This window comes from Chelonus insularis, unplaced genomic scaffold (genome assembly GCF_013357705.1).
Source record: "Chelonus insularis isolate UGA/USDA-ARS -01 unplaced genomic scaffold, ASM1335770v1 scaffold_303_pilon, whole genome shotgun sequence".
In the NCBI taxonomy this organism is placed as follows: Eukaryota; Metazoa; Arthropoda; class Insecta; order Hymenoptera; family Braconidae; genus Chelonus; species Chelonus insularis.
Genome location: NW_023276792.1, coordinates 557,685 through 571,708, shown reverse-complemented (window position 1 = coordinate 571,708; position 14,024 = coordinate 557,685). Strand labels below are relative to the sequence as shown.

The 14,024-nt window shown below is 27.4% G+C and overlaps 3 protein-coding genes across 4 annotated transcripts in view; 2 read left to right on the top strand and 1 right to left on the bottom strand.

Annotated features, from left to right (window-relative positions):
• Positions 1–2,244, top strand: part of Sol1 — a 110,822-nt gene extending 108,578 nt beyond the window's left edge. Inside the window, exon 13 of the mRNA XM_035093972.1 lies at positions 1,396–2,244. Within this exon, the coding sequence (XP_034949863.1) occupies positions 1,396–1,451 (56 nt within the window). The 3' untranslated portion in view covers positions 1,452–2,244. The remainder of the gene's footprint in view (positions 1–1,395) is intronic.
• Positions 2,245–5,357: 3,113 nt separating this feature from the next.
• On the top strand, positions 5,358–12,176 carry LOC118073518 (NADP-dependent malic enzyme-like). Of its 2 annotated transcripts, XM_035094076.1 has the most exons (12): positions 5,358–5,519; positions 6,495–6,630; positions 7,922–8,078; positions 8,162–8,320; positions 8,476–8,657; positions 8,840–9,149; positions 9,238–9,420; positions 9,730–9,955; positions 10,066–10,208; positions 10,334–10,628; positions 10,696–10,840; positions 10,914–10,953. In XM_035094076.1, the coding sequence occupies exons 2-12, from the start codon at positions 6,605–6,607 to the stop codon at positions 10,951–10,953; spliced, it is 1,866 nt and encodes a 621-aa protein (XP_034949967.1). In that variant the 5' UTR covers positions 5,358–5,519; positions 6,495–6,604. The 2 variants fall into 2 exon arrangements, with proteins under 2 accessions (XP_034949967.1, XP_034949968.1); XM_035094077.1 differs by lacking the exon at positions 5,358–5,519 and having other exon boundaries at positions 6,394–6,630; positions 10,914–12,176.
• A 167-nt stretch (positions 12,177–12,343) lies between these two features.
• LOC118073462 (RWD domain-containing protein 1) lies at positions 12,344–13,704 on the bottom strand. Its single transcript, XM_035093970.1, has 4 exons — positions 13,536–13,704; positions 12,916–13,265; positions 12,656–12,842; positions 12,344–12,552 (listed from the first exon to the last, which is right to left on the bottom strand). The coding sequence occupies exons 1-4, from the start codon at positions 13,603–13,605 to the stop codon at positions 12,410–12,412; spliced, it is 750 nt and encodes a 249-aa protein (XP_034949861.1). The 5' UTR covers positions 13,606–13,704; the 3' UTR covers positions 12,344–12,409.
• Positions 13,705–14,024: the final 320 nt, after the last annotated feature.

Genomic DNA, 14,024 nt, shown 5'->3' with positions numbered 1-14,024 from the left:
TTACATCATTTCATCATTTGTCAGCAGGAAGTTTTTTAACAGAAATTGTTTCAATCCTAAAGCTTGCAATTATAAATGTTCTTACGTAGAAGGTGGCAGCACTTACTGATTTATTTTGTCAAATTCTTCAATAGAATATTTTTTAAAAAAGAAAATCGGATTTTATTTTGTAACGCAATAACTAAAATTATTAAAAATAAATTTATAAAAAAATTTCTCAAAACGTGCTGAACTACAAATATTTCAATTACTAGCTAATAAAAATATAATTACAATCTAATTAAAAGTTGAATAGAATGAAAAACATTTATTTAAAATAAAGGGTATTGTCTGATAATAAATGAAGTATTTTATTTCAATGTAGAATCAAAAAAAATATTCTATACTTTAAAAAAATTTTTTTAACTTTCGGTAATTAAGAATTAAAAACTAATTACAAAAATAAATAGCATAAAAATTTGAAATATTACCAACAGTTTTTAAGTAAGTTAAAAACCACTATGTAATAATTAGTACCTGACAACAGAGTGAAGAGAAATATCAAATAATTTTCTTCATTCTAATTAACCTTTCATTTACTAACAACTCTCTATTGCAATTATATCTATAAACTAATCAAATATTATTTAATAAATAAATACTCGACTCATTAGTATAAATGTCAATAAACAAATGACTTTTAAAAAGTAAATAACTTTGCTTATTCATATCAATTAATTTATATCAGTCGTCAATTAGTAACAAACAACATTATAAATAAAATACCAATTAATACTTTAAAAATTCATCTTCTTTCTCTAAAGTTTCTTTGAAATTCAAAACTGTTTACATTTCATTTAGTTTTCTGCCAACTATTTTTTTTATTATTCCAAAATGCAATCATATTATCAATTTGTATTGTAAAAATATTGCAGTTAAGATGGAAATTTATCGATATCACAGTAAAAACCGTACATAGTGTAAGTTAAATATGTCAAAAAAATAAGCAGTTTAATATATATTTTTTGTAACACAATCGTGAGAAAGTATTTTATTATCACAACAGGGGGTTCACCGTTTATTTTTCTTCGTTCGGTTTAGTAATATACATTTTTGGCGTGAATCTTCTATCTTAAGTCTTACAGATTTTCTTTAGTATAAATTTAACCTTCTACACCAGGAGGTCAAAAACCTTCTTCTGAAACACATTGTTGCAATGATTGCGTTAGTGATGGTAGTGGCATAATTGAGTAAGCTGTTTTTACGATAGCTTAACAAGTTACACTTTTTGAGATTTTTAAAATTTTCTTGTATCAAATAACTTTTTTTCTATTATCACTAAATTGTAGTCTCATAGTGATACTAAAATTTTTTTCAATCATTAGTCGTAAAAAAAATTATTTCTTTCTGTTTCAGCTGTAATAGCAGTGATAATAATTGGACTTTCCCTACTACTATTTAGCAACGACTAAAAAAAACTAATCCTTCAATCCAAAAACAATTAATATAAAAAATACCATAAACGGAACTAGACTTACTCATAAATTCCTGAAGCGTTGACAAACGTAACAACGAAGCTGTTATCAGACATCACTTTCAAAGTTTCCAAGGCTCGTCTTATCCTACGTTAAAAGGAGAGTATCAACTACCAAAAGTTGTTTCAGTAAATTAATTGACAGACTCCACCAACAAGAGGAAATTAATATGACAATCTAATTAATCCTTAATACACCTCATAATTACTTCTAAAGTCAAGCATTTGATTCACTTATTGTATGTAAAAATTAACAAAATTGAATTTTTATAAATAATAAACAGTGAATTGTAATTAAAAATGTCGTATTATTTTACGACAGTAGACTAAATAAATAACACCTCATGTATAAAACGCGTGATGAACAAACAAAAAAGTTCAAATAAGGATGAAAAACGTCTATAGGATCTCGATAAGTAAAAGTGAATTTGTATTCCACATACTCGAGCAATAATCCACGTACAAATTGCTTGGGGTAATGCCAAAATTTTTCATTTCTTTTTCTGTTCTTGATTCTTCCTCATCCCTTTTTTACTCTTCACAGCACACCTAGCTCACCATTTATTACCTATCTATTTTACTTTATTCTGGTAATCACAGGAATTTCACAACAATCCATTGATTGATCTTGTTCACTTATCTCATACCAAAAAAAAATATTTATACATATACCAAAAAATTCATTTGAAAAATTATTTATTTATTTTGATTCATTATCAAGTGTTAATTAAATTAGAAATTGAACACGAAATAATTTATAAGAAAAGAAAAATTATAAAAAGCTTGATTGGAAGAAAAAAGTATAAAGATAGAATTTCAAACAATGATAAGAGGAAATAAATAAGAGTGACTGATTACTACCTTTAAAATAAAAATAAAAAAATGAATTACTATCTCGAGTAATTAATTAATAAATAAACCAATCAAGAAACACTTAATGGACTTGACTGCATAGACTATTTCGTTAATAATCCTCACGTGTACTTTAGAATATTGTGAATATTTTCTATAGGTTTATAAGAAATATGTTGAAAGCGACATTCAATGTATTGCATTGTTTGGAGAGTGAAAGAAGAAAATTTATTAAAATTAACTTATAATAATAATGAGAACAAATGAGAATAATTAAAATCTACCATTCAATAAATTTCATTCTATGAAATATTGACATGTATTATTGTGTTACTTAGAACAGAATGATTTTAGTTATATTTCATTAAATCATTAAAAAAAACTTAAAAATAATTATAATTATGATTAATTGATTGAAATAAAGATATGATCCTGAAGCTATTTACTATTAAAATTAGGAAATATTTTAACTTGATTATTATATATTGTGAAAAGATACAAAAAATCGTGTAAAACATTTATTTACTTTGTAAAGATTGTTTTTAATATCACAAAATTTACAGCGTGTGACCATTTCTGCTTGATGACATTTCCATCGTTAATGTTATCTTGGGCATCTAGAAACAAATAAAAACTTTTCGATCACTACGAGTGTTTTTATTGTAGTCTCCTTTCAGCATAGAACAATAACGTTGTCACAATTTCTCTCTTTGGTTTGGTTTATTGATAAAAAGTTATTAATTTTAATAGTATCGCAAAGTATATATTCTTTAAAGATTAATGTTAAATAAAACATTCTATACAATAATAAAGAAATGGTTTTCTTTAAAAATTTTATCTTAAATAATTGTTTTAACTACTTTTTTTATGTTAATTAGTTTTAATCAACCTGTATATTTATAAGAGCTGTTTATTGTTATTTTTTGATGTATTTTATGAAAAAATGATGTAATAAAGAGAAGCATATAGATCATGAAGCATTTATATAATTGAAAATTATTTGAACTGAATAATTATTATTACAATTGAACATTTAATCATTTTCACCGAAAACATCATACTATGTGACATAATATAACTTAATAAGTGTAAAAATAAAATATTTACTCAGGGCTTTAATTTGTTCTCAGCGTACTAAGAATAACTTGAAAAAAAATCAAACGTGATGTGAATGACCAGACCACTTGTTTTGTCACAAATAAGAGTTGAGCGCAATTTCAATTTAATTTTTTCATTTAGCCTTGAAAAATCAAAATTTCAACTAATTAATTTATTTTTTTAGCTTCTGCACATTATGATGTTTGAAAATTTCATGTTTACATTCATTTGCTTGAATATACTTAAATAATTAATGAACGAGTGTTCAAAGAAAATTCGAGTAACATATGAACTTTTCACGTGATATTTTGTTCAACAAAAGTGCTGGTATGAATGTTCTTCTTATTGGAAACGCAATACAAAAAGAAAATAAGAAGAATATGATGGAGATAAAGAAGACGAAGAACGAGAACAAGACGTCGACAAACTAAAAATATATAAAAAACGAATGTATGCCCGCAGCACAAGCGAATTTTTGAACCAAGATAATTTAAGACCTCATTCACTCTAATGCTTTTCTGAATCCATCTTATTAGAAACTTTTTCCCAGAGACGATTACACTACGGGTACGATAGAAACCTTAAGAAACGACTATAGAAACCCGCATTGTTGGACGTTTAACTTTATATATGTTAAAAGTGTTTTAATCATTTATCTACAAAAAAAAATATTGACTAGCATTGGTGATTTTCATTACAGATCTAACTACATACAGCTAAAAATGTGACTTTATTTCAACTATTTAAAGAAAATTATGGGATTGAACTATTCTTTAGAGTTCTTAGTACAAACTATCTAAGAACTTAATGATCTAACAATTTTCCTCAAATATTTATTTTAGATTAAGTCTAATTAACAGTATTTTTTTTTTCTTTATCTAAAACCACACTTAGTAGTTTACCGTCTTTATGCTTTTCCGGAGTGTTCACATGTGAATCATAAATCTCTGAGTAAAGAACTTAATTTATGAAGTCATAATGACTTTAAAAATAACTTTTTATGTAAAATAAAATAACCTTTTATTCAAATTATTTATTAATTTTTCGAATCATTATGAATTACAATATAAGTATCTATTGGAAAAATAATTTTTTACTATTCTCTAAAAAAATCTCTTACATCATCAAACATTTGTTTTATTATAGGCTAACGCAGAAAAAAGAAGACTAAACTGGATCCAGAATTATCAAAGCAAAGCAAACAGATAAGCTGAGAATTTATCACATTCTAACAACAACACATATACATTAAATTCAATCTGATACTGATGACATCAGGAGCTAAAATTTCACTATGATTATCAAGATCCAATAAACGCCAATGTGTTCTTGCAAAGTACAGCATCAATTGTAAATAGATCTAATTAAATCAAACTGGATCAACAATTGCATACCATCAAAGCTAATTGGATCACATCTGTATTTGACCTAATGACCTAATAAAAGCCTGACCTGAAACTGATCTTATCTAATTTTCATTAACAACTCCAAAATCTTCAAATAACACTCAAATTTGCAAGAAGCACTCTAGTGCTTTTAGTAATACCTAATATTTATTTATTTTCTTAATCAATTATCAAGTATCACCCAGAGAAATATTTAGAAAATACTTTATCATATTTTTAAATAATTAAAAAGTGTCCAACTTTTTAGATTTAAGCAGAAAATTACTAGATTGCGAGAATAAATCATTTACAATTGCATGGTGATTGCTTAACAAAGTGAGTATGAATAGTAACAGTTGTTAGTATCCATATTATATGTCCTTCGTATTATGATCAAACTCGACGACACAACTCAAGTGTAGCTTGACTACCTCAAAATGCAAAATTATTTTTAGACTGTTTTTTGTGAACAAACAAACTCCTACAGCATGATTTTATTCTGCGGTATAGAAAAAAATTAAAAAAATATTTATCACAACTCGAATTTTATTGAATTTCTCATTTTATAATTATTTGCTGTGTGAAGTTTTCCTGTAGTTCACTCGATTTTTTGAAGAAACATCCTAATGATCCAAATATCAGCTATTAAATCAGCACATTTGACTACTTGGGTAAGTAAATATTTTGATTCATTCGAAGAGCATATTTGACTGATTCAATCAGCAGATATTTTTCCTGATTGATTCAATTACTTTCCTAGATAGAAAATTGAAGAAATCAACGAATGGAAAATTCTGGAAAAATAACAGAAATAATGATTATTTTTCATCCTAAAATAACGTTCATTTCTATTAAAATAAACGCATGAATGCACAAATGAAATCGAATAAAATCTTATATTATTCTGATTTCTTATTCATAACTCAATGTTTGCTATATGAATTCAAACTGAACAAAACACCTTTTAATCATAGTAAAATATCCCCTACAATATCTACATTATTTAATGCATACCTGAATTTTTAAAATCTCAATTCACGCGCTAGCGCACAATATAAATGTTGATTATTATTAGACTCAAAATAACATTGATAAATTCAGCCTTCCCAACACTTACATAAAACTAAAATTAACTGATACGATATAAAAAACCTTCATTTTAATTTCAAAGTAGATTAACTTGACCGTAAAACAGCAAAAAAATACAATTAACTAACTAATAATCAACTACCATTCAATATCCACCCCTGAAAGATTATGTACAAAGAGAAATAAATTATAAAAGAGCATCCATTCAATTAAAAAAAGCCGTTATTGTTATATCAATTTATTATACTAAGCTACGGATTATTTGCTATAATAAAAAAAAACATTTGAGTCAAACCTTTGTTTACATAAAAATACTGATTGCAGGAGTGGCAATGATGATGGTGGCAGCAGCAGTACTCTAAACTAGACATATTATTGGAGCATTACATTCTTATATACATATATATAGAAGTTGTCTATGCCCCCACTAGTTTTATAAATGTATAGGATTTTTGAATTTGTGGATTGAACACATACATGTGTACACACCACAGCTTCTATACATTGGCATTCATGCATGTTGAGTGGACCTAACTTATGTGAATCTTTACATTTAGTTTTAGTTTTACGGAGCACATTTTATCGCGCAGTCGCACGCGTTCTCTGGTATCGTGTGTGTAGAATAGCGGCAAAGGTGTATGCGATCAGCTGGTAGCAAAAAGGCAAGATGTTCATCATTCAGAGGTCCATACTGTGAGTACTTAAAAATTTCATATTTATTGAATATTCATTACAATTAATAACTAATTGACAAATTTAAGTGATCGTGAAACATAAAACTGACTTTTGTTAATCATCTTTATAAATAAAAACCAAAATTTGAAGAGTTATTTATCCTGATAAAATACGGTTTCATAATGCAAAAATTCTATTTATTTTCGGTAAATTAGAATTCACTTTTTACGAATGTAATATTTTAATATATAATTCATAAATGTAATCTCTAATGCCGCAATGCAGGCCTGAAAATAGTCACAAGTAAACCGTCGATCGATACTGAGCCAACTCTTGTACATACAGAGAATAGAGAGTAGAAAAGAAAGAGAGAGAGAAAATAAGAAGAAAAAGAAAACTAGATTATTATTTTGCAAAAATTTCAATGTTTATGGAGAAAGAAAGTTGATTTCATCTATTTTTCTTATATTATTATTTGCTTTATAAATATGAAACCGTTAAAATCTACAGTAACCTTTGATGAACATATTTCACGGTCACTATGTCATTCAATTCTACAGCTTTCCTCAAACCGAACAATGTCCTTCAAATATCGCACACAAAATATCGATCATTTCCAGAAATAAATGTTAATTTTAAAAGAACTGTAAGTCATCATATTATATTTCTCTTTAATAATATCAACTTACGGATATCATTTATTTGCATAATACAATTATTACATTTCAATGACAAACAATTACAATAATTGGCTCAAAAAAACTTAGAGTATTAATAACTAAAAATAGAAAAATAAGAGTATAATTGTCATATGATTAAGTGTCAATGCAATTCAATAACTGTCTCTTGATGAAGATAAAGAAAAAAAAATTATCAGTAACTGTTGGCCTTGGCATTGCCACACGACAGCTGAAGAAGTTGATGCTTGATATGATGCTTTTTGAGAATTTTTTATCTGAAAAATAAAAATCAAATAATGATCAAATATGTTGTTGAAACTATCAACATGATATATTTATCTAATCAACTAATATCTATTAGAAATAAAAATTAATTTGCAAGAAAAGTTATAAAAATAAATACAAAAAAAATATCATTATAATTATTGATATAACCAATTTAAGTAGAAAGAGATAAGATTAAATAATATTTTTAGTGTGTCAATAAATTACTTCCTGCATTCTTATGATATCCGGGAGGGTCATCAAATAGGTCTTTCAACAATTATATATAACAATAAATTTCTAATGTGATTCTATAAATTGGCTTAACTCGTTAGTTTTTTTTTTATTTCCTCATGATGATCTAGATCATCCAAAAATGGAGCGTGGGGACGTGCACTGCTGCCATCACAATTGATGACTAAGGATAGTCAGTGCAGAAGTATATATGAAGTTCCTGGAGATGATATACCACGTAATATGGTTAAAGGTATTGGTCATCTGCGAGATCCACGACTTAATAAGGTATAAATGAAGAATTTCAATCCTAAATTCGATAGATATTCTAGATGTTTAGAGATGTAACGATTTTCATCGATTTCTTTTAGGGATTGGCATTTACTTTAGAAGAAAGAATCGCATTAGGAATTCATGGCCTGCAACCACCGCGCTTCAAAACTCAAGAGGAACAATTGGCTTTGTGTAAAGCATCAGTGATGAAGTACACTGAGGACTTGAACCGCTATCTCTATCTTGTGGAGCTCCAGGTGAAGCTGAGTATCAGTTTGATGCTCATAATGACGTGTTATCAATAACGAAAAAAGTAAAAAACAGCATAAACATATTGAACAAATGTGTATAAAAATAGAGGGCAAGTATCTACAGTATCAAACTACTAACTGAAAATCGTTCCAACGAATAGGAGAGGAACGAACGTTTGTTCTTCCGGCTCCTGAGTGAGAACATCGAGCAGATGATGCCAATTGTCTACACCCCAACCGTTGGACTAGCTTGTCAGAAATTCGGAGTCATTTACCGCAGACCCAGAGGATTGTTCATTACCATCTTCGACAAAGGACATATTTATGAAATTTTAAATAATTGGTAATTTATTTCAAATCACAATAATAACTATCATCATCAATTAATTATTCAATGAATTAAGAATTTTATATTAAAAAAAAATTCTTTTAAATGAGCTGATCATACATTAATGGTGCTTTATTTCCATCTACCCTACTTGGCCCTAGTAATACACTGCTTTTATGATTTATCTTTTATTTCAGGCCAGAACAATCAGTGCGTGCAATTTGTGTTACCGATGGAGAACGGATTCTAGGTCTTGGTGATCTCGGAGCATGTGGAATGGGAATTCCAGTTGGTAAATTAGCTCTTTATACAGCTTTAGCAGGCATTAAACCTCATCAGTGTCTTCCAATTACCATTGACGTGGGTACAAATAATAAACAATTGCGAGATGATCCACATTACATAGGTTTAAATAAACCTAGAACTCAGGGACCTGAATATGATGAACTTATTGATGAATTTATGGCCGCTTGTGTACAGAAATATGGTCAGAATGTGTTAATTCAGGTAAATATGATCATAAGTATTGATTAAAGTTAAAATCATTCAAGAAAATAAGTGGAATAATTTAACGGTAAAAAATCATTTTTTATAGTTCGAAGACTTTGGAAATCATAATGCTTTTCGATTTCTCGATAAATATAGAGATAAATACTGTACTTTCAATGATGATATTCAAGGAACTGCGGCTGTAGCAGTTGCGGGAATTTTAGCATCAAAAAGAATTACCAAGCGGAAGATGTCTGATAATAAATTCGTATTTTTGGGTGCTGGAGAGGTAATTTATTCAACTTGTCTCATTAGTTTACGATAATTTGATGCAAAAAAATAACTTGTTTTCCTGTGGTTACGAATACCAAGAAATACGTCAGACTTTTAATGGTAACTTCAGCATGAGGAGTATATCATAAATAATTAATTTTAGATAAAGAAAAACCATTAAAGTTAATTTTTTAAAATAAAAATTTTGATTTCTAATGCTTTTACATAATGATGTTATGTTAATTTTTATCAGAATTATTTCGCCATTTTATTCCTCATTCCATCAAGTTTTAATAGATGAAATATAAAACTATCTTTTCAATAGGCAGCAATAGGTATTGCTGATTTGTGTGTCAAAGCCATGGAGGTTGATGGTTGTACGCAACAAGAGGCAAGAGATAAAGTTTGGATGATGGACATTGATGGTCTATTAACTAAAAATAGAACAGTTGGTAATTTGGATGGCCATAAAAAATGGTATGCCAAAGATCATCGGGAGCTTAAGTCACTGATCGAAATTGTAAAAGAAGTTAAGCCGACAGTTTTAATAGGTAATTTAAATTACTTTCTATTATTTCCATAAAAGTCTTCTAAATTGAATAATTAATTAAGTTTTAGAAATAAAAATAAGCTTGTGATATTAAAGAAATATTATTTTTAGGTGCATCAGCTGCAGCCGGAGCTTTTACACCGGAAGTTCTTCAGGAAATGGCAAAAAATAATGAACGACCACTCATTTTCGCTCTTAGTAATCCTACCAGTAAAGCTGAATGTACTGCACAGCAAGCTTATGATTATACTGAGGTAATATAATTTATACCGTGTTGATTACCTTAGTTTATTAACATCCTAGAGAATTATTCACATAATAAATGAATGTTGTTAATAATGATTAATAATGTTATATCTGTTGAAATCTATCTGATTAGGGCAGGTGTATATTTTCATCAGGATCACCTTTCGGCGAAATAGTCCACAACGGAAAAACCTTTAAACCTGGACAAGGAAATAATGCATACATATTTCCAGGCATTGCTCTAGGAGTAATTGCTACAGGAGTTCATCATATAACTGAAGAATTGTTTTTAATCTCAGCCCAAACAGTTGCTGATCATGTTTCTGATCAAGATCTTGAACGTGGTAGTGTTTATCCACCACTTGGTTCTATCAGGGAATGTTCAATTGATATTGCAGTTAAAATAGCCGAATACGCATACGGACAATGTAAGTTTATTCAAAATTGTGACGAGAAAAATTTGAAATATTAATCAATTACTAAAATTATCTCTAGGCGGATTGGCTAGTGAATATCCGGAGCCAAAAGATAAAAGAGCATTTGTCATGAGTAAAATGTATAATGCTAAATATGATAGTCCAATGCCTAATCTCTATGATTGGCCCGGAGAATATGCTAAACCTAGAATTTCACCAGAAATGTATGTATAATTTAACTGAAATCAATTACAAATATTTATTTAATTCATAATTGTTAATTTCTTATTTTTACAGAACCGGTTTTGAAATACGTCATGATTTAAAACATCTGTAGTTTTCATTAACAAAAACAAAATAAATTCATTCTGTGTACATATTTTTCAACAATATGAGATTAAATCGATTTAATAAGCCTATAAAACTGTTGCCAAGTATAAATCAACATTGAATATATTTTTAAATTTTTATTCCGATAGAAAGTTTTGTCTCTTACAGTAACAAGAATAAAGAAAAGTAGTTGTATCTGTTAATCAAGAAAATCCATGAATAATTTTTGAAAAAAATGGTTGAGTCGTGATATAAGCCAATTACTCGATCTTTTCACTTCGTCAAGTTAAGATAAATATCAAAATATAGTTTTGTAATTTAAATTATTGAAAGTATTTAAACTATTTTTATTTCAAAATGATATATTTATTCTAAAAACAAATATTTAGAGGAAAGTAGAACCAATTTTTCAGCAATGATTTTTTACTGAACGTAAATACCCAAAGAAAAAAACTTAAAAAAAATGAATAAGAAAAGTAAAAACTACCAAGTTGACTTTGGATTTGAATAACTATTCATACATTAGTTGAATTATAATATTAAGTTTAATTAAAAAAAAACTCATTGAAAAATGTGTTCAATATAATTAATTGAAAATTATCAATACAATACTTTATGAAATCTTTTTTTCTTCCATTACAACAAAAGGAGAAAAAAAAATTATGTTCTACGAAACAAGAAAAAATAGACTAAACAATTTTTTGTATTTCTTCAGATAAAAAAAATGTTACTGTTTAAGGTCCAGTTCTAAGTTTAAACTTTTCAATAATATTAACAAATCAATGTTCAATGCAAAATATTTTTGTGATTAATATGAATTTTGAACTATTATTATATATTAATTTCATATAAAATGGAGTGATAAACGAAAGACCTCTAACTAATGTTGATAAGAGCAGTATTATTATTCCGAAAGATCCATAACAACAGTAAATGGAAAGTAAAAAAATATTCATGATATTTACAGTTTACATAACTGCCATAAAAGAATGACTCGAAGTATGAATAAATATAAAAAATATCGTTAATTCGTAACAAGATGTACTTATTATGATGGTTATATTAAAAATAATTCTACTATGTGGTATAAGTGTACTTGATATATTACTAAAATTCTGTGAAATAAAAAATATACTAAAAACCATTAATTCATCTATGTACTGAAAATGACTGTTTACTCATTTACTTATGTATGTAATAAATATTTTCAATAAATGAATTACTATTTTATTAAATGATTAATTCATTGATTTTATCTAACTTTTTTATCTGTAACTAAAAAATATAAAATGTAAATAATAAATTATCTTACACCGTAAACAAATCAATCAATAACAAGACATTTTTTAATTATAACTTGAAAAATGATCATATTATTATTTTATATATTTACACAATTTTCTTAGTTATAACTTATAATTTATTACTTCATCCCTTTTTAATCATTTTATATAAAAAATAAATTAACTGTTGCTTAAACAATTAATTTCTCGACATGATTCTATTTTGTACGAGTCACCATCATTTTCATCATCATTATTATCGTCATCTAGATCCAAATCATCCATATTTTGAAATAAACGTTCATCGACTCTAACTGTTTCACCTACAATAACATTAATAGATAATTAAATAAATTGACTCAAATTAAATATTAATAACTTGTAAATTTATATAAATTAAGACATCGGTAGCATGTGAAATAATACCATCATCCAAAAATTTAAGGTCTGACTCGTTAAGCGTTTTATCAGTCATAAATAATTCCCTTCCAGTTAATTTTTTGCCTTGTAGTGCTGCCATTTCTCTTCGCTTCGCGTAACCCATTTCATCTTCAAATTGTTCTTTCCATTTCATGAAAGTTTCCACTGTAACTCTAGTTCCTTCAAACCTCCTCTAAAGATAAAAATGACAGAATTATCATCGATTCTTAATTAACAATTGTAAATTCATTGGTATTAAAAATTACCCTTTCAGCTTCTTCTTCTTCAATTAGTTTTTTAGCTTTAGCCTCTTCTCTATGGAATTTAATTTTATCCCACTGAACATTCAGCCACTCTTGAGCTGCACTAACTAAAGTAAAAACCATTACCATGCCAAGATTTTCACTCATTTGTTCCATTAAGTATTGGTGCAATTTTTCTTCGTCTCCATCCTCAAAATTCTCTGAATTTTCAATTTGGATATCCAAAGGCTCTTCTGGATATTTTGGTGAATATGTGAATTGCAAATCGCATGCTAGACCATTATTTGTATCTGGTTCATATTGCTCAGATTTGATAGGAATAATGAATTTGTGACATGGTTCCGTCTCCAAGACTAAATTAAATTTAAGCAAATAATCAACAAAGTATTGATACTAGACCAACATGTTATACTATATAAACAGTTTAAATTTTTAATAAAAATACTAAACAACTTCAATGACTACAAATTTATAATAGTCATAAATGTTTAATCAACATATTGACAAAATAAATTTAATTTTTAATTATAAATAAATGTAAATTCTTTCATTTATTCATAATATTGTGAGGTTATAGAAACAAGTGTGCAGATTGAAATATAATAAAAATAAAAGCTACTTACTATTTAATTCACCAGAATAAATAGAGTCTAACGCTTCAATTTCATCACATTGTTCAGCTTTGTAATCCATGATGTTTTAATATTAAAAATTTTATGCAAAATTAATTCAAACAAATATTACAACATTACAGGTTGTAATACTTTTTATTATTGAAAACATATGACAACATTCACAAGATATCGAAGATGACTGAATTATCAATGATTGACAATAAAACACAACCGAAGAATACTGTCTTACCTAGAAGCCCAGAAGTGGCGTTTTCGTGTCGCCAGGAATTTTTAGTTGGTACTCTGACCACAAGATGTCTGTAGTATACAATTTGTTACATTTTTAAAATTAGATTTGTATATCTTCGTTTCAAAGAAAACTAGTTTTTTCTACTTTGGAGTACCTTGACGTGATTTTGAAAATTTTTAGAGGATTTTCCCATTCGAACCCGCATTTACAAGAGTTCAGGTACATTATGACCCTAAATTTCTGCCTCT

What these genes read in the sequence shown, in the direction of transcription:
- LOC118073462 (XM_035093970.1), bottom strand. Translation starts at nt 13,605, where the DNA reads ATGGATTACAAAGCTGAACAATGTGATGAAATTGAAGCGTTAGACTCT. An exon ending in AAGAAGAAGAAGCTGAAAGG is followed by an intron (nt 12,843 to 12,915) that starts GTAATTTTTAAT and finishes TTTTATCTTTAG; the next exon opens with AGGAGGTTTGAAGGAACTAG. An exon ending in CCTTAAATTTTTGGATGATG is followed by an intron (nt 12,553 to 12,655) that starts GTATTATTTCAC and finishes ATGTTATTGTAG; the next exon opens with GTGAAACAGTTAGAGTCGAT.
- LOC118073518 (XM_035094077.1), top strand. Translation starts at nt 6,605, where the DNA reads ATGTTCATCATTCAGAGGTCCATACT. An exon ending in GAGATCCACGACTTAATAAG is followed by an intron (nt 8,079 to 8,161) that starts GTATAAATGAAG and finishes GATTTCTTTTAG; the next exon opens with GGATTGGCATTTACTTTAGA. An exon ending in TATTTTTGGGTGCTGGAGAG is followed by an intron (nt 9,421 to 9,729) that starts GTAATTTATTCA and finishes TCTTTTCAATAG; the next exon opens with GCAGCAATAGGTATTGCTGA.